Genomic DNA, 22,911 nt, shown 5'->3' on the forward strand with positions numbered 1-22,911 from the left:
TAATCCTTTCTGGACTTTGATATTTGAATTATTGGGAAAGGGCACAAAAAAAAGCGAATAACATCACATTATAGACTTCCATGTGCCAGGATAATATATTTGATTGAACTCGGGTCAGTTTAAATCGGAAATCTATTTCTGCTGGTCCCATAGAAATCTCTACACACCTTAGTATACGGTGGGTAAATTTAACTGTACTCGTACGAGTACATTATGTGCATTGAGATCAAAGTGTAACTCCATAGTCTAAATCCAGAAAAGCTTGGACGTCTTCTGTTACACGGGGTGCCATTAGTCTACTCGTACAGCCCAGAGTCCCGATCCCAGACCAGCAGCCTTGGATTTTTGATGCATCCCGGAATGTTTTCCATGGTGCCCGAGGATAATAGTATGATAGCAAGCACTTCCACGTGCTAACTCAACTAACTTCACAACCTCACAACAAACCCCAAATCGCTAAATCCCCTATCATACCCACAACACAACCACTCCTCCCCCACCACCACCACCACCACAAACACCTAAATTTCCCGAAATGCCACCAATGACCTCCCTCCCGCCTCCTCTCTCAACAATAATCCTAACCCTCCTGGGCGCGCTCACAGGCTACTACATCGGCAAAACCTCGGGTGTCAAAACCGCCGAGCGAATCAAAGAGCTAAAATCCTCCCCACCGGTGTCCCCCGACGACTCATTCACCCCCGCTTCCCCAACCGCCAAACCCCCCTCCGAGGACAACGATGACGACGACGACGACTGGGCAACCACCTCCTCAACAATAAACCCCTACACCAACCTCTCGGAGGACTGCAAGATGGTGTTCGTGGTGCGCACGGACTTATCCATGACGAAGGGGAAGATAGCAGCACAGTGTGGTCACGCGACGCTCATGTGCTATAAGAGCGTGCGGGAGCACGCTCCCGGCATACTGGAACGGTGGGAGAGGCTCGGCCAGGCCAAGATTGCGCTCAAGTGTTCCGGAGGTGAGGAGGGGGGTTTGGATGGGGAGGAGGAGCTGGAGACGTTGGCTGGCGTAGCGGCGAGTTTGGGGGTCGTGGCTAGGATCGTTAGGGATGCTGGTAGGACTCAGATTAAGGCGGGGAGTGCTACGGTTTTGGGGGTTGGGCCCGGTGAGTTTTTTCCCTTTCTTTCTTTCTCTTCCTTTGTCACTTTTGTGGGGAGGGGGGGGGTAGGAGTGGGAGAGATGAGAGGGGGCTAATGAATTGATTTGATCGATGGCGGGGTTAGCGCCTAGAAGTATTGTGGATCAAATCACTGGGCACTTGAAGTTATTGTGATTCTTGGCTAGATTGGGGCTACTGCTAGTAGTGTGATAGAGGGGATTGGAGAGTGGTTGGTGGTATATATCATGATGCACACCACAGGCGCTGCCTTTTTTATTTTCACTTTCTCTTATTTACCGTTCATCACATCGCGGTGCACTTTATCTGGCTTGGCTGTAAATCCACTCTACTCGAGTAGTCCCCCGGAAAACGTCTTCGTGAAACAGAGTTTCTCTTTGGCCACGATTACAGTAGCCTAAGATGGGCAGGCAGTTGCCTGTTCCACTGACAAGGAGAAATTCTGTTTTTCACAAAAAAAAACATTTCGTCGAGTGGCAAGAGCTAGATTAGATGTCTTTCCCTGTGGTTGGCACTAGCAGCGCTATGTGCCATGCCGATGTGCATGGCACGGCACGGGGAAATTCCAGAGGGTGGTGAAATTGATGAAAAGCACAGTTTGGCACAATTATATTGTCAAGAGAAGATGAGCTGTGGCTTTTACCAGTTCCCCTCCCCACACATACTCGAGTAGATAATATCATAGTAACTTACCGGCAATAATGTGTTTACTTGCTTCCAGACTCCACAATATTGTTTTTGTCTTCAAGTTATGATACTATATCTCGACTTTCCTTTCCTTCACTTTTTCCAAATATTTTTTTTTTCAACCCAAAATTCATTCTATTCACTTATGTTCTGCCCGGGCACTACCGTATAGTGTAGTGCCAGGCACATGGATCTGAAGGCTCGTGCCGTGGCAGAAATTCTCTCCAACAACGCTACTCGAGTACTATACCCGTGATATTATGATACCTGTGCTAATACATTCCTGCGCGGCATAACATATAATTGCGTTACGTGCATTGCCGATACCGTACGGAATACATCCCGCTTGTGGAGGGGAGTTATCTTACGGAAATTCCCAGATCTGTGATATCATTCTTGGGATATTTTCGTGAAATAAGGTTTTGGTCGGTAAGGGGTTCCTGGTACTTGCTGCCGGGGTATATCTCGCCTCATTGAACGTGGGATGTATAGTGTGCTACTTAGTGGGTGAGTGCTATGAGTTATGTACAGTACTCTTAGTCAGAGGTTTACACAAAATACTCGTGATAATAGGGTTGTTAGACACAGAATGCGAGAACACCCCAGTCTGCTCTCGCATGTTAGAGTGAAGAGTAGTCGTGACGTTCCAGCATTTCTTTCAATCACATTTGCTCTAAGTAAATGGCCAGAAGAAATGTACAGCAGTTCAATTCGGGTCGGGTGAATGGTGAAGCCTTATAGCAGCAGCAACGCACCAATGCAAAACCCCAAAATTGCACAAGAGGGTGGGGAGAAAGAAGAAAAAAAGAGGAAAAAGGTGGTGCCTTGGGTATTGGTCTATACTGCCTTGTCTACTGTCCAGGCGCAACAAGCTTGCCCTGCACCCGGGCGTTATGTTCCCAACCACCGGCCAGGGCCTCTCCACCCGAAGCCTGGGCGTGCGCCTGCATCCTTGCCTCCAATTCTGGTCTGAAGTGACGGATTAGACCCTGCAATGGCCAGGCAAAGGCTTCCCCCAAAGCACAGATAGTGTGCCCTTCAACCTGTTTGGTAAGTTCCTGGAGCATGTCGATCTCCCGTTCTCGTCCTTGGCCCTTTTCGAAACGTTCCATAATCTGTGCAGTCCATCTGGTTCCCTCGCGACAAGGTGTGCACTATGACTTTGTTGATAAATGATGAGGCGTAATATATTGAACTTAATAACTTACCTGCCCGCAAGACTCGTGCTTGTAAAACTTCGAAAGCCTTGAGATAGCTCTTACCACATCGGTGCTCTTGTCCATCACAATGACTGCAGCGGTACCTAAACCGCTTTGTACATCTTTCAGGGCGTCAAAGTCCATTAGGACATCGTCGCAGATCTTTCGGGGTAAAATCGGGGTTGACGAGCCACCGGGAATGATGGCTTGCAGGTTATCCCATCCACCCCTGACGCCACCGCAGTGTCTCTCGATCAGCTCCTTTAGAGGTATTGACATCTCTTCCTCAACGGTGCAAGGGTTGTTGACATGCCCGGATATACAGAAAAGCTTAGTTCCTTCGTTGCGCTTTCGTCCGAACGAGGCAAACCATGAACCACCTCTTCGGCAGATTGTGGGGGCTACAGAAACAGTTTCGACATTTGCCACAGTCGAAGGGCATCCAAACAGGCCGACGGAGGCAGGAAATGGAGGCTTTAGCCTAGGCTTGCCAGGTTTACCTTCCAGGGACTCAATAAGCGATGTCTCTTCCCCACAAACGTAAGCCTGTTAATCAAACTAGTCAGCATTTTCCGTCCGTCGTTGGAAGAGGAACGAAAAGACTTACTCCCATTCCTCTGTGAACGAAAACGTCAAAATCGTATCCACTGCCACAAGCATTCTTTCCAATCAACCCGGCGGAATAGGCTTCCTGAATAGCCCTCTGCAGGACGGTAGCCTCATGGTAAAACTCGCCACGGATGTAAATGTAAGCTGCCGTGGCTTCCATAGCTCTTCCGGCAACCAAGCATCCCTCGACCAACTTGTGAGGATCTTTACGCATGATCTCACGATCTTTGCATGTTCCGGGCTCCCCTTCATCAGCATTAACGACGAGGTACCGTGGTGTAGTTCCCGTGTTCCATCCGGGTGGGGTCATGAATGACTATAACAATGAATGTTAGCTAAAGCCGCTCTGTGGAAATCCTATAATTTATACATACCCATTTCATACCCGACGGAAACCCAGCACCACCACGCCCACGAAGACCGGAAGTCTTGATCTCCCCGATAATCTATTTCTTGAAAGTTAGTATTCAACCGACAACTCATGTAAGCAACAGCAGCGGAGCATATACCCAGTCATGCCCCTTCAAGAGAATCTCCTTTGTCTTATACCAATCTCCATATTTCATAGCAGATTTAAGGTCTGTGCCATGGTGTCCGTAGAGGTTCTGGAAAATCCTATCTTGATCCTTCAAACCTCCGTAGGACCTCGTCGGTGTGTCGCTAACAGTAGCTAGGTTACGACTGCCTTGTTGGCGATAAACAGCGATAGCAGAGGAGCGGGCCAGGTGAGAGGACGCCAAAGCTATCACGCCGCACTGCGGGTTCCGCGCTAGAAACATTGTTCGGTGATTTTGGCTTCGGAAGAGTTGATTGGCAGCTGAGTGAAGGGATTGAAGGATGGGGGAATTCGGGAGGGAGTTTCCTGGTGGAGGAGTCTTGATGGCGGCCCTCTAATTATTGTGAACCTTTCTCCGGGCAATCGTGCGACGACCGAAATCGGTGATGAGGTTATTCAATATGGGAGGGTCAAGGTGGGCTGGTAACTCTGGGCGTGGGGTGCTGAGATAATCGAAATGGGCAACAATCTACTTGAGTACGGTACAGTAGTTGCCAAACGGCTCTGGCATTGCAGCACCAGAAAAAAAAGGGCAACCAGAACAAGAGCGGACTTGGAGAGAAATCTCAGGGATTGATTGTCGCCAACTTTCATTTTTCCAAGTTCTCCACTTTCGCCACTTTCTCCATGAGTATTTCCCTCCCGTCACTGAGATTTCTTCCTGACCAGCGATCTCATTCTAAGATTTTGAGCTCTCGATCCATCCCTTCCAGGCGATTACTCTATTATGAAACAGCCCATTCTTTTTTTTTAGAAAGAAAGAAGACTCCAGCCCAAAAACAGAAAGGAAGGAAAAAGCCATAAAATTCATTCCCCTGTCCACCATATCCCTTCCGTATCCTTAACCTTCTGATAAAACTGCACTATGCCTAACCCGTGTACATGACCAAAAGAAAAGTCACCAGTATGGACCAATGCTACATATTACAATACATGCATCTGAACGAAAGGGCAACCCTAATACATAAATATTATGTGAGTGAAGAAAGGAAAGCCCGTTATGTTGTTGAATTCCATGATTGACAGAATAGAGGAATATGAGGACTGTGATGATGACAATGATGATATGGAGGCGCCGGCTTCGGACCCTTGGGAAAGAAAAGAGAAAAATACGCAAATCCCGGGCCCATGTTTGGGCCTACCGCCACTAAAAATCAAACTAGGCAAATGGGAGAAATGCGAAAAAAACTGTGGAAAGTAGACTCATGCAAAGTCGCCATCTAGTAAGAGGGAAAAAAAGCATGCTATCCAGTCAGCCCATTTACCATCTATGACCATAATACTTGTAAACTCATCATAGACGGTCACTTCGTCTCGATTTTTTGAGCTTCCCCAGCAGCAGGTTCCGATATCCTTTCCGCCTCAGTTGTGACTGATGCTGAGGTTTCGCTTGTGGCCTTGCCTTGATCTCCCACTCCGGCCAGGCTTAATCCGTGAATCTCATTGATGAAATCAACTTCACCTTCATCTTCTTCAAGAACTGCACGCTTCTCTGCTTTGTGAGTAACAGTGAGCTTATTTCTTCTTAAAACACCTCTAGAAATCAATTCATCATCGCCTTCATCCGAGCTCTATAGAAACCCATAAGTTAGTTTAGACTTGCAGCTACAGGCTGAACGCGAAGGGGAGCTAGATGAGTGATCCTCACATCTCCATCGCCTGCAAAGTCCCCAACTTCTTCGATCTCTTCAAATCCACCTTCTTCGCCTTCAATTTCGATACCAGCGTTAGCGCCTACGCTCATTGTATTTGTGGCTGTCGTTGCTGATGAGGGTCTAGTAATGTTTAGAGGCAATGGGGGGGGTGGCGGTGGCTCGTTTGGAGCGGTTGCGAATGATATATCATCGTCATCATCCTCTTCGTCTGAAGATCCGAACTTGTCGACATTGGTTATTTCTTGTGAGATATACGAGGCAAACTATAGGTATTTCGGAGAGTACCCGTTAGCAACCCTGTTTCTTACTGCCCACTACCCCCTTTCGACATCCCACGCTATAATGGACGGCACAGATATCTCTTTATAGAGTGGGAAAAAGGAGATAGAGAGGAGAATGAAAGATATTGAAAAAGTGGCTTTAATATTATGAAGAGCCAGGGGAGGAAAGGGAAATAATGTAAAAAAGGATTTTCTGTAGAAAGAGCCCTAAATATCAAAAAAAAAAAAGGAAAAAAGCAAACCAGTACTCCGTGCCTTTCTTCAAACACCGAAAGTGCACATTCGATGCAGCAGTAAACAGCGGGGGAAAGTAACTTTCCCCCATTTTGACAAAAGTAGAATTATAGACAGGTAATTTGCGGACTCATAAGAAAGTCATGTCCTCAAAGAAATCATCTTCAAGGTCATTATCAAACAAAAGATCGGTAAGGTCACCCACTTGATCACTGCTGCCACTGAGCCCTAACCTGTTGACCTCATCGTCGTCTTCATCATCACGTTCCATATCCTCATCCTCCTCATCGCTTGAGCTTCCGAAACCGCTTAGAAGACCTCCAGAGCTACCGCTAATCCCGGCTCCGCTACCTATGCCCGCAGATCCGCTGCTTCCGTTCGCTAAATCGATGGTTTCTAAGTCTCCACTCACACTATTCCCCAGAATCAAAGATCCAGAATCGGAAAAATTACCATTAAATGCTTGTGCCTGTACCGCGTTGAGAACAGCTTGTCGTGGTCCTACGCTCATGTCCGGCCTGACACCCCCTAGGATAGCGTTGTCCCTCTCTCTTGTGGCTGCTAGAGTCTCTTCGACGTATTCAATCCATAAAGGATCCGAAACCTTTTCAATGACTTTATGACCGAGGATCTCTGGGGGGTGGCGTTCAGCGAATTTAACTACTTCTTCTGCAATGAGTGTTAAGTGCCCCATGTATCCCAGCCGCATCTTTTTCTCTGCCTCCACCTTGTCGGATGCTTTCTGGCCCTCCACAATCCTCTCAGTGATGCGGCCGGTGGCAAAGAGGTCGATGGCAAGGGCGCGGTTATAACCCCTTTCCATCGGTCCATTGAAGACCTGCTGCACAACATCGTAGACGACATTGTGTAGAAAGTTATTCCAAGGGAATCGGAAGAAGAAGTCCTGTAAACAATAAGTATCGACCATCTTATAGGAATCTAAAAGTAGTAAAAACCGCAACACACCAGTATTGTAGGAACCACGGAATTCTCAACGAACATCATTTTCAAATAGTCACCTACGACGGGATTCCCTTCGAAATCCTTCTCAATCATAGTTTCGTATTCTTCAAAGCTTGAGTTCCCTGTAGATCTAAAAGTAGCAGTACTGTAAGGTGAACCTCCCCCAAGGTCAAGAAGGTCTTCTTCTGGGTCATCCGGTTGCTTGGATTTTTCGAATGCCTCTTTGGGGAGAGGAGGGAGGTCAGCGTCCATTCTATCTTGGGGTATCGACGAGGCTTGTGGGTTCAGGGGCGCAGCAATTGAAGCAGTTTTGAGATCGTCCACAAGCGACCTGCCACCTTTCAAAAGGCTACCGTTATCATCATCCCCCTCTGCAGGGGGTGGAGACGGCGCTTTGGGAACATCAGTTATCATAAGATCACCTTCAATGATCATTTCCGCTTTGCTGCTCCCCTCCTGTTGAGCCTTTTCCTCCAAGCCCTTCAGCTCTTTTGACATTGGAACCTTATCATCGTCCTTTGCTGGTGGTGGAGGTGGCGGAAGAGGTGCATCCTCCATTTTCTCATCTTTAGAATCTGATCCTTCTCCAAGAGTTTCTGTGGCCAGATCACCAGGTGCTGCTGACTGACCCAGGTCATCCGACGGCGGTGCAGGGGTAGGAGCGCCGCCCAGTTGGGGGATGAAATCTGTAGGCGTTGGCGCAGGCGCTGGTGCTGTGAAGCCGGATGCAGAAGCTGGAGGCGCATCAACTGCAAGTGAAGCGGGGGATAGCGGCTCATCAACAAAAACGTCTTCATCTTCACTCATTTTAGTGTCTTTGGGTTCATCTGTGACAACACCCTTGCCCAATCCGCCCATGGTCTTTTGACCGGCAGCCCCTCTAACTTCTTCAAGGAGTCCAGACACGGCCACATCTTCGAATTCGTCCTCGTTAATGCCATCCTCGTCAATCTCGGCTCCGCCATTCTGTACTTGGAGTGGTGCTTTCTCGACGACTACACCCTCAATCGAGCCATTAATATCATTGGCCCTCTCTACGTCCTGTCGCTCTCTCTCTCTCTCTGCCCTCAATCTATCTCTCTCTCGATCCCTCTCCTTAACATACCTCTCACCCCCTCGCTCATTCAAAAGGCCCATATTGCTACAATGTAGCAGTTCGGCCATCAGTTCACAAGTTTTGAACCTATCAAAGCCCAAGGGTTCGATTGTTTCCCCAAAAGCAGCTTTCAGTTCCCTTTGCTTTTCTGTCTTTGAGCCATCCTCACTGGTCACAACCATGCATTGAGTTAATATCAGTTTCATAAAATCCGGAACATGTTTAGCAAAAAGGCGCAGCAAAGTGCCTAGGTAAATGGGATCTCTACTAGAGGGGATGTTATCAACGCCAGTTCCGACATCCGGGTCGTAATCTGAATTGTTTTTGCGGATAACCTCAATGACAATTCCTACACCTACAGTGAGGGGGTTGCCGCCATTCAACATGTCCCGGATAAGACCTTGAACACAGGCCTCGGAGACTAACTGGCGAGTCAAATCGTTGGGGCCAATGCAAGACTGTTCATTTTGGGAAGCATTGGCAGAGATTGTAATGATTGCTTTGATAAAGTCCCCACTCGAAGTTTGAGTAGTCGCAGGATGGTCCGAAGAAAGGAAGGAGAGTAGCAAAGGTATTAGGTTTTGTGAATGGAGCCACTGTTGTGACTTAGTTAGTAAAAAAGTTCCCTGGTGACAGGAGATAAAAACATAGGTAATCAGGCGCAGGAAAGCCCACATCTACTATACCAGTCCCCCCTTCGCACTTCTCCATGCTGATGATCTTCAGTAACAGATCCATGATCATTGGGCAATCCACGTGCTTCAATATCTTAGGAACAATATTATCCAGGCCTTTGAAAAACTCCATCATTTCATCCGTTTTTCGGTCTAGTAATGTCTCGTTGACCTTCGTAAAATAGCCAGCCTGTAAAGGATCGAGAGGGGCAGGACGCTCTAAGAAACTCCAGAACATACGTAGAGGTTGCAGATTCTCTACCAGTGTCTCCGCCATGGACCAGGACTCGCTAGATAGAACCTCGCAGCAAACGTAGGCATACTTCAGCCTAACTTTCTCCTCCTTATCCCTCTCCGTGTCAGGGAGTTGATTCCATCCGTTTGGATTGCCGTCTTCAGATTCGTTTCCACTACTAGCTTCGGCAGCATTATTCCCTGCCTCTTCAGATGCTGGATCTGAACGCTTGGGTGCAACAACGTATTCGAGTAATTTCCACATAACATCTTCCCTCCGGAGAAATTCAATCAACTTCGCATTCTGTTGTTTAAGCTCTTGGATTAAATCTGATTCCTCAAGCAGATCTTCAAGCGTCACATCAGGTTTCTCAAGAATCGCGTCAAGGGTTGAGATATTGGCGTAGCCGCCGAATCGCCAAAACATGATAGCTTGCGTAGACTGTACTGAGCTGAGGTTTGGCGGCTGATAGGGCGTTATCGGGAGAACTTAATCTCACCCCTGTAGGGTGACGAGGTGACGACGATGTGCGGTATGAAGAGAAAATTCTAAGATGAGGTCTGCATAAGCTCGAGTGATTAGCCGTTGTCGGGGAAGAGCCCTTGCCGACACAGAGAAGCCTCAAAGAGGATGACCACGTGGGTATACAGTAGCCTGCTGCCATCGTCCTTTCGGGGAAGCGGGGAGAGGAGGGGAATGGGGGGGGGGTAAGCTTGATGAGACTGTCGATGAAGATGAGGAAGGAAGCCAGTCCCAGCAAGCAAACAAGAAATAATAGCAGCAGGTTGAAGCCGAGTCACAGGCCGGACTCACGTGGGGAATAGTAATAATTTTAAAAAAGCAGGTCGGATAGGGTGGTACTTACTTGAGAATACGGTAGAAGATATGATGTCTGTGCTGAGTTGAGGCGTGTAGATGTTCAGGAATGACTGGTAGGAAGGGTAGGTAGATAATCAGTGAGCCACTGATGGCGGAAAATTGTTGGCAGTTGGAAGCTGCGCCTAAAGGAGTGTCTAAATTTACGAGGGTCGATGCAAGCAAGGAATGACTGCTAGACTGCTGACAGCACCTGGCGCAAGAACAGAATGAATTTTCTTGCAGCCCTGGGTCAAAAAAATCTACCTGGAAGACCGAATTTATTACTGACTGCAAAGTGGTTACATGCAGAGGACGATGAAGCGAACAAAGGGAAAAAAATAAAAAATAGAAATAGAAGATGGTGAAAAATGAAATACTGGTAGAATAGGAAATTACCGAAGATTCTTAGTTCCACTAAACCTACTGTACAGTACATCAACCCCATGCGATGGACGCAGTGTGATATCAGCGTCGCTGGATTCCTCCCCGTTTGAGCTACTTCGTTAAGGGGTAGTTTGCTCTTTCCGATAACAAGCATATCGGCCTTCGGCCTCCGATCAACAAGGACTTTGGAGCGCTGCTGAAGTGCCTAACCCTAATATCCTCTATGCGAGTACAGTTGCATCAAGCCCCTTTCAATGATGGAAAATCACTTGCAGCGCCTGGTAGCAACATAGGTACAGTACTGGTACGATATCGTAGACTAAAGTAATAATTTAAGTGATAAAAGTAGGACATTCGAGACGCTACTAATTTTGAGTGGGTCATTTGCTCCGGTCTTGTGCTCAGGCTCATCAACGCGCACGTGAGCGGTTTCCTCTCATGGTTCCGAAAGAAAATGTCTAGAAGAATAATTTTATATTATAAGGATTGCTATTGTCATACCATGCCAGCAGAGACATGACCAGTCCAGATTGTTTGGCATTCCTCATGCTTAGATTACGGCAACGGGGTCTGACGACGCATTGTCTTCCCACAGCAAGTTGGAATACCGGTACCAGTAGGGTCCTTGGCGCCAGATGCCCAAACTAACCAGAGGTAATGATACGAGGCCGGTGCCAACAATGGAGGGTAGAATGGCGGAGCGACAACTCGAACCATGGTATACTTCACCGAAAGATCAATGGTATGGTCCAAAATTCTTCCAAAATTCTCCCCAAGTGCCCACAGATCACCAAAGGAGGACTGTTGGCTACCCTGGCATGCAACACTGTGAAGCCGGAGTCGAGAGGAGTGCCGAGCCTTGCCTTTTCCCATGTGAAGTCATCAGAAATTGTGCCAGAGCCAATGTATCAACCATAGCTCTCTTTAACAATTCCTCAGCTAGTTTAGATACGGAGTTGCAAAGGGTTGGAAAGTAAAATCCGGGGAACTATTTCACATATAGATAAGGTTTTAGTTTGGATTACTTCGCTATATCAATAGTTGAAAGGTCATGAACATGGCTGTTTTCAGTGGAAAATCATACACTGCCCATCTTTTTTGGTATAATACCAGCCTCTCATTATACGTGTACGATCTTGGCGACGAAATTCGTGGAGAATTTTCCCTCCACCATGATGGCTAAGCTTACAAGTACTAGTAGAGTCCAGATTGGATGCGGTACTGTTGCTGTACTTTTTGTATGTCAAACAAATATAAAATTGTAAGTACCCTTTCCCCACTATCATTGTTTCCGGTATTGTACCGTGGTCATTTACTAATAACTTATCACTTATGGGTGATAATATCTAGATGGCCCTAAAGACTCGAGCAAAATTTCCCATTTTTGTATCATAAATTGAGGGGGCACGAATTCTGTCACCAAGCTCGTATAGTATCGGGTGATCCATTTCTGAGAGCAGGAGGGCTCTCAGTTAATACCGGTAGTTTAAGCCTAGATGCTAGCTATCATTTTTACTTGGTTAGCTGTAATTAGAATGATGGTAGGGATTTAGTATTGAAAGGGGTTCTAATACTCCAGTCGTGAGCGCTCTTTGAGCGAGTATGATATCCCGCATATTATATCTCAGATCGTGAAATGAGAATGTAGATCAGCATGGATGTATGGTGTAGAAGTTATGAACCCAAAAGGTGCATAGCGCAGCATAGGCATATCCGATTAGAAAGTTATGATTCTCTCAGTTCTTATACATATATTTTTCTTCTTCTTTAGCCAAAGAAATCACAAAACAGTCTACTGTATTGAGCCCGGTAATTAGGACAGCATGAGGGACCCTTGTTCCTGATCGGCGTGATAGGGCTCAGGGTAGCCATTATCACGTGAGTGATTTTGGGGAATCGTCATTCAAATCTTAGCAGAGCCTGTCTGTTGCCACAAATCCGCCGCGCTCTCTCTCCAACCCACAGGGACACAAAAATCAAGCTTCACTCGAGAGAAACTTAGACAATACCTCCAAAATGAATCGTCTCTTTGGCTCCAAGAGCACTGCACCAAAGCCAAACCTCCAGGGCGCCATCTCGAACGTGAGTTTTTCCAACGGCTTCTATTATTTATTTGGGCGGAGCCTCATCCCTCACATCAAGTCTAACAAGCTCGAAAGCTCGAAACCCGGATCGAATCAATTGATGTCCAACTCTCAAAGCTCAATGCGGAGCTCTCCACCTATCAGCAGCGCTTGGCTAAAATGCGAGATGGGCCCGGAAAGAGCGCATTGAAACAAAAGGTCTCTAGACTCACATATTCTGTGCTTATAACCCGAGCTTCATCTTGGACTCTGTTCTAATTCTTTTGATCTCAAATAGGCACTCAAAGTCCTACAGCGCCGAAAGATGTATGAGTCTCAGAAGGACCAGCTCCAACAGCAATCCTGGAACATGGAACAGGCTGGAATGATGCAAGACAACCTCAAAAGTCCGCTTTCATTATATTTAATTTTCTCCCTCGTTCCCTTGCTTGCATCTAGAGATAATCTCTGGTCGGCTGTATCTCTCTCTATATTGGCTGCTTTGTGCTTGATCCCGGGACGGGGGTTGCTGATACGTAAGAACTCCAATCCAGATGTTATGGTCACGGTCGATGCGTTAAAAACCACGAATAAAGAGCTCAAGAAGCAATATGGGAAGATCGATATTGACAAAAGTGAGTCTCCCTATCATTAAAATACATTCAGGCAGAAACTTACCCTACCTTATTAAAAATCAGTCGAGCAGCTTCAGGATGAGATGGCGGATCTCATGGACATCGGGAATGATATTCAAGAGTCCATTTCTAGATCATACGACATTCCAGAAGGTACTTACGTTATTTGTTTCGTCTATCATACAGCTATTCTAATCAAACTTCTAGATGTCGATGAATCCGAGTTAGATGCTGAACTTGAGGCTTTAGGTGAAGAGGTAGAACTGGGTGGGGGATGGGATGCTGATACGATCGGCGGGGAGGTCCCGAGCTTCTTACAGGCCGAACCGGGAATTCCCGATTTTGTGGATGAGCCCCCTGCAGGTGAAAAGGTCAAGCAGGCAATTTAGAGACATATCCTGAAGCTTAAAGCTCCATCCCCAAACGGTTGGGCTATTTTTTGTAAATCCAACTATACCCTTCCTTCGATATAATTTGTCGGGGTTTCCCATGAATGTAACGGTATTCACGGGGGTTTCTTTACCTGTTTCTTTGGAGTTGGTGTTATCAGGGTTCAATTGGGTGGAGCCATTGGCATAAACGGGCGTTATAGTCTCTATGCAAATATGATAACAGAACTGCTTTCAGCGGTTTTGGTTTCTGGTATCCTAAAATTCCTACATGGTCAAACCATTGTCTGTTTTACTGACTCTACCCTTTTATCCACTCTCCCACCTTTTTTCTTCTCCCCCTTTGGCCTCGGAGGCTTCAATGAAACCCACTCAAACATGATATCACTCCTCATAGTAATCTTCGTCCCTTCAGTGACCGGCTCCCCACTATGCCACAACGTCCTCTGCTGAAATACCAATACCCTCCCACGCTTCGCCTCAACATCCATAAACTTCGCCTCGTCCGGGCTCCAGAATCTTGTCGATCCTCCCTTCAAGCTCGAAGACTCGTCATCCGTAAGATATAAATGCAACGTCAAGAATGACTTCTGCCTCTTCTCCCCGCCCCCCCCATTATATGTGGCGTCACAATGAAGGTTAAAGTGCTGTCCTTCCTCGTATCTTAAGAACCTCAGCATCTCGTTCAACCTGTTTATCCCGGACCCCGGTGCCCGTCAGCCAAGCTCAGTTTCCCAAAGTGATATAAAAAAGAGAGCAAACATACCCCGCCAACTCCCACCTCCCCTTCTCTCCACTTCCACCACCCTTCTTCCCAATCATACTCTCCAACTCCTTCCCGGGCCGCCTAACCTCGTCCAAAAATGGCTCCACCCGCTCGAACACCACCCTGGCAGTCTCCGCATCAAGGCGCAGGATCCGCATAGCATCCCGCACCTGCACGTTTTTGGCCGCCGGCATCCAGGAACCTGTGGACTCTGCAAGGGCGATTAGCTCCTCGCACTCAGTTGGAGTGAAGGCGTTCTCTATTATCATCGCGAAGCAGTTGTTCGGGTTGCCGTAGACTTCGTCGAGGCGGGTTTGATTGAAATCTATTCGGGTTGCCGTCGGGGGTGCCATCGCCGCCATTTGGAGTGGTTTGTTTTCCCGAAAAGAATAGGGTGTTGTGTTCCGTGTGTTTGTGTGTTTTTTTATTTAAATATGTGTATGGATGAATTTATGGGTGCGTATTTGTGAGTTGGGTTGGTGCCAGTGGGTTCTGCAGATCTCCCAGCAAGTTGGATGAATGACTCTCACCCTTAAGGCCCAAGAGCAGGGATTGCTTTACTCGGGGATTACTATCGAGCACTCACTGCCGGTACCGGTGCCGGTACTATAAATTCCGGTAATGCATAGAGACGTCCGTGGTGTGAGTCGGTTTCCTGAAATAAAGTTTCGGGGAGGCTTGTGTGATTGAGCATCCTCTGGAAGCCCCTTCCACTCAGTTTAGGAACATACAAGGATGGCCTTAATGAGAGGGTATGGGCTCATTAACCGGAATGGACAGGAATCTATTTGGTTGGTTAATCTCAAGTAACTGTTCCATAACATCTTGATAGGCTTAGTACCGATATGAGCAAGTGAAGATAGTTGAGCATGCGGACTCATCATATGTCACTCGGTATGTCTGTGTCTTTGTAAGGCTATGCACAGACTTTGCTAGTGTTTGAGAACAGGACAAGGCTTCAATGTGAGTTCTAAACAAGATAAACCCCGTTTGTGGAAATAGCGCGGACTTGGATGCCCGCCTAGATGGCAGCATTTCTCCAAACTCGTGATATTTCGCCTGAGGTGCTCGTAAAATCGAGACGTCACACCTAGGGATATCAACTCAGGCCGAGTGTCCGCAGGCCAGCACAACTATCCCCCACTCCTGGCAACTCACCATGATATTGGCTTCACCCAGAACTAGCTCTTATAGTCGGAATATATCCCTATAGCCTAGCCTACCGAGGATGGGCAACTGGTCAAGTTCAGTTTCCGGGCGGGAGAATCACAACTTACCAATACACACAGCAGGCCAACACCCAAGAAAACCGGTAACACCCTGCATCCCGATCCAGACAGTCTTGTGCATACCCTACTCACCCCCGACCACAAAGTATCCGAAAACATGGATTTGCAAAATACTCGCGTATGGCAATTAGCGATGAGATGGACAGCGGCAAGAGTGGCCGACGACATACGTTCACGGTGCGGGAACCCGCCAATACGCCCCCAGCGACCCGTAGTCTATCTCCCTATCCGTCTCGTCGCTAGCCTCCATGCCCTAGTGCTGTATATGGTAAAATATCTGTGCGTATCTGAGTGCCCGTACAAAATATTACCCCTCCACCCCTGTTTCCGGATACTTGTGGTCGGGGAAGAGCAGTAACACAAGCACATGTGTAACAGATCTACTCGAGTACCCCCGGGCTCTTCCCTGGTAACCGATAACGGCGATACGTAGTGCACCGTACCGTGCTCGCACCTTGTTTTTTTCTTTTTTTCTTTTTTTTGTTCGAGCTTGCACGCACGCGCGTTGAAAGGGGTGAAGTGGTCAGCGTGATCTCTGAGAAGGCATGTATCGCAACGGTTTAGGTGGGTGGTTATATTGTAAGTGCCGTAGCTCATTTGTCTATCCAGAATCCATATGACGGTACCGGTATATCCTCCTCACCCACGGTACCTGCTGGTTTACTTCGTGAGGAAGCTGTGGCACCGGGGTGGGTGATTGGACCAAACCCCCAACGGGTAGCAAAATAAGTTTTGATCCTGAAGCAAAGGTTGAAGTACCATTCTCGATTCCGGCATTGCCTTGGACTCTTAGTAAATGCGTTTTTTTTTGGAACGTAGTGAGTAGTCCGGTGGTGTATACCACCTGAGACGATTCGGCTAGTTATGTGTGTCCAAGCTTTTCTTCTTTGGGGCTCATTAGGGCTGGGCATGGAGTTATAGTTTATATCATAGAAGGATTAGCTCTAGAGCTAGATCGGTTTGTATGGGTTTAAGTCGAATATCTGTGCTTCACCATCACTCGGATGGCTCTAGTGACAAGTTTTTCTCAATAAATCTTGCACGAGGTAAATTTAGTTGTACGTGTAGAATTCTAACGCTGAGAGAGGCAATACTGTACACATGAGCATTCACTAGGTTTATCCTTTCAGGAAATGGTTTCAAGCAATACCTTGGGCTAGCTCTTCTCCCTACATATTCTGGAGTGACGGTCTAAATGTGCTGTGAAATCACTGCCCTGCCCCAGCGATACTATGATAGCGTCACGCCACCAAAATAGTCGTATATCACCTGCACACACGATTGCAATAGTGGTGTTTCCTCGACCGGAACCTCGCGGACACTTACACCTCACTCGTGGGCAATAAAAAGCCCTACCTCGCAGTACAGTATACTGTATGAGTAACAATCAAGCTTCAGGAAACTGGAAAGCAAAACGATAATATTAAGGAGAATTTTTCCTGGTAAACGACTACCTATTCCGCAGTCTTGATTTCATGACCTAATAGCTTATTGGATGAATAATTTTATGTGCCCACTTTGGACTCGCTTGGAGGTTAAATGGGCATCGCCTAATACCAGTGCTAGAGTTCTGGAGCAAGTGCAATATGCAACCGTGCGGTGCGACTCATACATGATCTCCCGAGGAGATTCCTGTGCTATCGAATTGCGTGTTTTCCTATTCGGGTGTTCAGCCGAAAACTTTATTTCCTGTCTTAGATACAAACACCATCCTGTGATTGGAGACAGAGGCTAAGCCGCAAAAAAAAAAAAAATATCAGAACAGAGCAGATTGTAGGTGAGCCTGAGGGGATCCGGAGGATGAATAGCGGGAACATTAGGGCGCCAACTGGGAGACCCCAGTATTACGGTTTGACAAAGCTAACAAGACAAATTTATATTGACAGCTCAACTACAAAATTGGAACATTGCGAAACGCCTGTAGGCAGAGCCCTTATATCTGTCTCTTGGACAACTATTTGGATAAGGTTATGTTAGCTATAAGATTTAAGTCTAGGAAGCAAGAAAGTGTAAAAGATAGGAAACTCTACCTTCCACTCGGAGTTGACAGCAAATTCAGTAGGAGCAACTGGGTTGTCGGTTTGTCCTCGTAATGAGCCAGTAAGACGTCGGTCTCGGTCCATCACTATCCCGAACAATCCCACATCAGTACGGGTGCCAGATAATTTGAGTGACTACTGGGCCGGGTGAGGTGATACTTTGCTGTGATGAAGACAAGCATATCATCAGCAATGTATCAAAATATATCATAGCAAGCATAGAGGTTCCTTACTCGATCCCAAACATCCAAATTATATCTCGGATGTTTCCCCTCATTCTTGAGTCTTTTAACGACAACAAGACCCTTGCATGATGGCAATTGTTGTCAATATCATTCTAGATGCACGTCTCTTATTGAGTGAGACCCGAGGCCATTGCAACTCACGACACTTGATACGCCAAACATCTAGAATAACCCATTGCATCAGCAGGTTTCGCGATGATTCAAACCCAACAAGCGCTCATTAAGGAGTATTACTTACACCAACCATAATGGCATATGGGAGAAAGGCTTCGAACGGAATAGCCATAATGCTCGAACTGCAATTCTATCCTTTGTGTTTCCAGCGATCAATCAGACAGTAATACTCGTGGAAGGCGGCCAGGGTGGTTGGTGGAGAAAGCAGGTTCATTGCCAAGCATTCTTGAATGTGCTCTGGAAGTGCGCATAGGGAAGAATGCTTGGCCCTCAATGCAGACTAGCTTGCCTTGTGCTACCCTAAGGTCAAGAGTTTGAACCGCGACTCCCACGACTTTCACAGAACGCCCTTGTGCAGGGGCTACCAACATGTTCCTGCTCTCCCATCCACTTTCCCTCAACGCGTCTTGGAATCGCCATCTCCGCTTATTTTCAACCGCAGGTTTATAAGTTTCCTGAAAAGTCAACAATTACAACGTTTGTGGAATCTATAACCCCCCTAAACCCACCCCCCTGCGGCAGTTTTTGCCTGACATCGGAAGCACCTAGCTCATAAATCGCAACTCTTGTATTCAAACTACCGCAACCGAATAATTGTCGCCGCCGGTGACAGCTTCCAACGATCAACCATTTCTACATCTAATACCGGGGAGGGAAGCCTAGCTGGAGGTTTAGATCAGTTAGTCGGATTTACCACGAAGCTGCCAAGTTGTTTTCTCTACATACACGGGTGTTGACACTCCTCGCCTCCGACCCCGGCTGCGGTGGTATGGAGGGTCTGAGGGGTGGAGAAGGAGAGGACGACAGTGACATTGAAAGTGTTGCGTCAACCAGATCCCGGAGGTCCACTTGCTCTATCGGGAGGCGGAAGGTATGACTAATTTTCATTCTAAGTTAATGGAAATCTTAGCTAATGGAACGTTGAATAGCGAGGTGACTTAGATCCTAGGGGCGCTGAAGAAGACGAGGAGACCGAAGACCAGTCCTCTGCAGATGACAGATCGCCTTCTGAATCGTCCTCCGCCGTCTCCTCTTCCTCAGACGATGATGACGATGAATACGGGGAGGATGATGAAGAGGAAGAGGAATGGCAAGCTGACAAGAATGGGGAGCCTTGGCAAGGTGTTGAAGACGAGGATGCCGAAAAGCCCACGAAGAATCTCTGCATGTCAGGACCCGCTATAAGCTCAGCTAAATAGACCTTTGGCCCAGATACTGATATTGACTCTGATAGACATTGCGACAAAGACGAAGATAACGATCCTAGCCCCGAATATGAAGATCCGCTTGAATGCATCTGTGGCTCCTTTGGTAATACTCTACACTCTATATGCACATGTACGATGACACACTAACACATATACGTAATGTTTAGCTCACAAGCAATGCGATCGTGAAGCTAATGAATGTGGTGGAGTAAAGTCAGCCTTCGACGAAGGTAACAAGACTGACCCATGTCCTCTTTAACTTCGGAGGATAAAACAGTGCTTTCTAACATATATTAATCAGAAACATCAAAATGGCGATGTCCATCATGTGCTGCGGGGGGTCATGAGCCAGTATCGAGTCAGAAAGGCTTATCTTCCCAGTCTAAGCATTATAGGCGGCCAAACACGGGTAAGTAAGAATATAGACCATGTTACGTTTGCACCTAAAACATGCTAATCTGTGATCATTCTTTGAAGCTAAAGAAACGCCAAGACTAAGGGAACGAAAGCGGAAGCGTGATGATTCAAATGAAGATGCAATAAACTCTCGTCGAAGAAAACGAGGAAAATTCGATCTCCCAAAGAAGAAGTACGGGAACACGAGCGAGGACGAGGATGGTGAGTTTGAGCTCGAGCCAGAAGATGAACATCGGATGGAGATTTCCCATGACGAAGAACAAGACGCTGTCTCGACAAGTTCGGATATACAGGATACACCTCCCAAAGGAAAACAAAGATTATATGAACCACGAACACCAGTTGTTACCTATAAAAAAACGGCACGCAAATTCCACTTACATATCACAAACCTCACACCAGGCAAATTAGCGACTGTCCTTGCAACAATTTCTAATCCAAATCTCATCCAGCCGAAACCGAAGTCAATACCGTCGGGCCCGAAAACAGAGGTTCATAAGCCAGAGAAATTGCCCGCCCGCAGGGGCCGGCCCCTTAAATCTGCGACTGCTAGAGCCCCGCCAAAGACCCATATACCCAAACCAGTCTTCCATAATTTCTCACCCCAAGATAATGAAAAGTCTAAACCTTATGGTGGGATTCTTACTGAAGAGGAGGCATCTACTGAATTAACTCTGCCTGGGGCCGAGGAAAGAGACCGCTTTGAAAAGGCTCGTGCTGAGGCAGAAGCAGAAAAAGAAACCCGTTTGGTAATATCTGCATCGCTCAACCCCCAACCCAAGCAAAAGAACAGGGACCGGAATACCAGATTTGCGGATGCTTCGAAGATCGAATGTATCCATTTCGGGGAATACGAAATTGATACTTGGTATACTGCACCTTATCCACAAGAGTACAGCGAAAACCGCGTGTTGTGGATATGCGAATTTTGCTTAAAGTATATGAACAGCGAGTATGTCGGATGGAGACATAAGGTATGTCCTTCTATTACAAATTTTCAAGCTACCCCTAACTTTTCCCCAGATGAAATGTGAGAGCAAACATCCGCCAGGCGATGAGGTATACAGAGATGGTTCAATATCTGTTTTTGAAATCGATGGCAGAAAGCACTCACTATACTGTCAAAATCTGTGTGTGCTTGCAAAGCTGTTCTTGGGATCCAAAACGTTATATTACGATGTGGAACCATTTCTATTTTATGTGATGACTGAATGCAATGAGTTTGGAATGCACTTTGTAGGATATTTCTCAAAGGTTTACATAACTCGAATCAACAATATGAGATCAAAAGCTAACTACCTATCCCATAGGAAAAACGCATATCAAGTCAGCACAATGTATCCTGTATTTTGACATTGCCGATACACCAGCGCAAAGGATACGGGAATCTACTTATTGCATTCTCTTATCTACTTACGAGACACGAAAATAAAACAGGGTCGCCCGAAAAGCCATTCTCTGATCTTGGATTGTTGTCCTATCGAAACTATTGGAAACTAACTTTATGTTATGAGCTCCGTAGCCAATCAGCGCCAGTAACTATCGTTCAGCTTTCACAACGCACTGGGATGACACCGGACGACGTCGTTTGTGGTCTAGAGGCATTAAATGCTCTGGTACGGGATCCAGTTACTGGAACCTACGCCTTACGCATTGACTATCCCGCCCTTGAAGCCCATATCCAAAAGTGGGAGGCCAAAGGGTATGTAAAGCTCAATCCAGACGCGCTTGTTTGGACGCCTTATGTTGTTGGACGATCCCAAGCTGTGCAACTTAACGAGCCTTTGCCGACAATCGCACCAAGGCCTGAGCCGGCGGCACTCAGCAATATTGGAGAAGACAGAGGAGGCAATGCAATTGGAGACCAGGGACGGAATGGTAGTAGATCTTTAACAGGGGACGCCATGGACATGGACAAAATCGTCCCGACCCTTCATACGTTTGATTTAAAGGTTCCCGAGACCCCCTTCACCCCCTTTGCTCCTCTGAGGGCAACCCCATTGGCTATGAAATTTGCATCTCCTAGCAAGTGGAACTCGCAAATGAAGTCATTCATGCAGGACGATAACACCGACGATATACCGCCCACTAGATTTGAAATTGTCCCCCCGCCGCCTGGAAGTTATACCAAGAAGATGCGTGCAGGGTCTTCGGTTCCCCGAGGAAGAACACCAGGCACCAAAAACCGGAGAGGACGGAAAACACTAGACACGCCGAACGGATTCTCATCTGGAAAGGCAAGAGGAGAGGGTACAAGAGATTTCCACGGAAGCCCCTCAAGCTCTGCTGGGCCCCACCAGGAAGGTGATCAGGAAGGCGTACCATCTGGTGTGGACCCCGGAATGCGCCCTGGTCCGAGTTTAGTGGTAGCATCGGAAGTGTAATACAATGGGTAGTAAAAGGGTTTTCTCAACCAGGAGTTTGTCAGTTCATTCTCCGCTGTCCTTGGGGGATTTGAAGCCTCTAATAAAACAATTTCATACTTCCACCGATTCAATCACCCTCAAACGTCTTTGGAGATTGTTTCTTTTTATTTTTATCTTCAGTGGGTCAGTGTAATTAAGGCTTCTGTATTGTATCTTAAACGTTTCCGGGGTTTGGGATTTAGTTTGCGGATGGAAATGGTATTTTCTACTGTCTAGGGTTATTACAATACGGGCGTTTCTCTCAAGGGTATTCTTTTTTTTTCTTCTCACAGGATCTGATAGCCTCGTTATATTTTCCCTCTCACAAGCCCCTCTTCTGTGCTCTTCTGAATGCGGGGGGACTGGTTTCACCGGCTGGTATAGGGAATTGTTTTTCTCACTTTTACCTTCTATACCACATGCAAGAGACTAGGGGGTGTCAAAAGTTTTTGCAGCTACACACTCTACCCTAGAGTGCCATGGCTGGTGTCTAGTTCTACATAATTCATATTCGGACTTGGGATATACGGTATCCTGTATAGACTATCTTCGGCCGTCGATTTCCATTGAAAACAGATGAGAGTTGACAAACCCCCATAGTATCTACTTCTGTTGTAATTATATTAAAATAAATTAAAATAAATTAAAAGTCCATTCCACAGAATTGCACGCCCAGAATTCAAACATGACCATCGAATAAAATGATCT

General features: G+C 46.8%; 6 protein-coding genes; 3 read left to right on the forward strand and 3 right to left on the reverse strand.

The window, feature by feature from the left end:
• Positions 1 to 473: 473 nt before the first annotated feature.
• Positions 474 to 1,975, forward strand: GSTUM_00012036001 (uncharacterized protein). XM_002842300.2 has 2 exons: positions 474 to 1,130; positions 1,249 to 1,975. The coding sequence occupies exons 1-2, from the start codon at positions 536 to 538 to the stop codon at positions 1,296 to 1,298; spliced, it is 645 nt and encodes a 214-aa protein (XP_002842346.1). The 5' UTR covers positions 474 to 535; the 3' UTR covers positions 1,299 to 1,975.
• A 330-nt stretch (positions 1,976 to 2,305) lies between these two features.
• On the reverse strand, positions 2,306 to 4,576 carry GSTUM_00012037001 (uncharacterized protein). XM_002842301.2 has 5 exons: positions 4,147 to 4,576; positions 4,012 to 4,083; positions 3,636 to 3,953; positions 3,038 to 3,574; positions 2,306 to 2,983 (listed from the first exon to the last, which is right to left on the reverse strand). The coding sequence occupies exons 1-5, from the start codon at positions 4,414 to 4,416 to the stop codon at positions 2,681 to 2,683; spliced, it is 1,500 nt and encodes a 499-aa protein (XP_002842347.1). The 5' UTR covers positions 4,417 to 4,576; the 3' UTR covers positions 2,306 to 2,680.
• Positions 4,577 to 4,978: 402 nt separating this feature from the next.
• Positions 4,979 to 10,226, reverse strand: GSTUM_00012038001 (uncharacterized protein). XM_002842302.2 has 9 exons: positions 10,197 to 10,226; positions 9,511 to 9,891; positions 9,098 to 9,429; positions 8,432 to 9,018; positions 7,330 to 7,675; positions 6,817 to 7,267; positions 6,569 to 6,744; positions 5,842 to 6,111; positions 4,979 to 5,764 (listed from the first exon to the last, which is right to left on the reverse strand). Exons 2-9 carry the CDS (start codon positions 9,755 to 9,757, stop codon positions 5,498 to 5,500), a joined length of 2,676 nt encoding a protein of 891 aa, XP_002842348.1. The 5' UTR covers positions 9,758 to 9,891; positions 10,197 to 10,226; the 3' UTR covers positions 4,979 to 5,497.
• A 2,276-nt stretch (positions 10,227 to 12,502) lies between these two features.
• GSTUM_00012039001 (uncharacterized protein) lies at positions 12,503 to 13,833 on the forward strand. XM_002842303.2 has 6 exons: positions 12,503 to 12,655; positions 12,733 to 12,855; positions 12,935 to 13,043; positions 13,191 to 13,271; positions 13,335 to 13,424; positions 13,479 to 13,833. The coding sequence occupies exons 1-6, from the start codon at positions 12,590 to 12,592 to the stop codon at positions 13,658 to 13,660; spliced, it is 651 nt and encodes a 216-aa protein (XP_002842349.1). The 5' UTR covers positions 12,503 to 12,589; the 3' UTR covers positions 13,661 to 13,833.
• Positions 13,834 to 13,877: 44 nt separating this feature from the next.
• Positions 13,878 to 16,027, reverse strand: GSTUM_00012040001 (uncharacterized protein). XM_002842304.2 has 4 exons: positions 15,704 to 16,027; positions 15,268 to 15,640; positions 14,427 to 15,210; positions 13,878 to 14,350 (listed from the first exon to the last, which is right to left on the reverse strand). The coding sequence occupies exons 3-4, from the start codon at positions 14,786 to 14,788 to the stop codon at positions 13,936 to 13,938; spliced, it is 777 nt and encodes a 258-aa protein (XP_002842350.1). The 5' UTR covers positions 14,789 to 15,210; positions 15,268 to 15,640; positions 15,704 to 16,027; the 3' UTR covers positions 13,878 to 13,935.
• Positions 16,028 to 18,563: 2,536 nt separating this feature from the next.
• On the forward strand, positions 18,564 to 22,735 carry GSTUM_00012042001 (uncharacterized protein). XM_002842305.2 has 9 exons: positions 18,564 to 18,650; positions 18,723 to 19,044; positions 19,103 to 19,341; positions 19,408 to 19,484; positions 19,549 to 19,611; positions 19,683 to 19,790; positions 19,859 to 20,772; positions 20,822 to 21,052; positions 21,109 to 22,735. Exons 2-9 carry the CDS (start codon positions 18,943 to 18,945, stop codon positions 22,180 to 22,182), a joined length of 2,808 nt encoding a protein of 935 aa, XP_002842351.1. The 5' UTR covers positions 18,564 to 18,650; positions 18,723 to 18,942; the 3' UTR covers positions 22,183 to 22,735.
• Positions 22,736 to 22,911: the final 176 nt, after the last annotated feature.

This window comes from Tuber melanosporum (genome assembly GCF_000151645.1).
Source record: "Tuber melanosporum whole genome shotgun sequence assembly, scaffold_94, strain Mel28".
Taxonomy (NCBI): Eukaryota; Fungi; Ascomycota; class Pezizomycetes; order Pezizales; family Tuberaceae; genus Tuber; species Tuber melanosporum.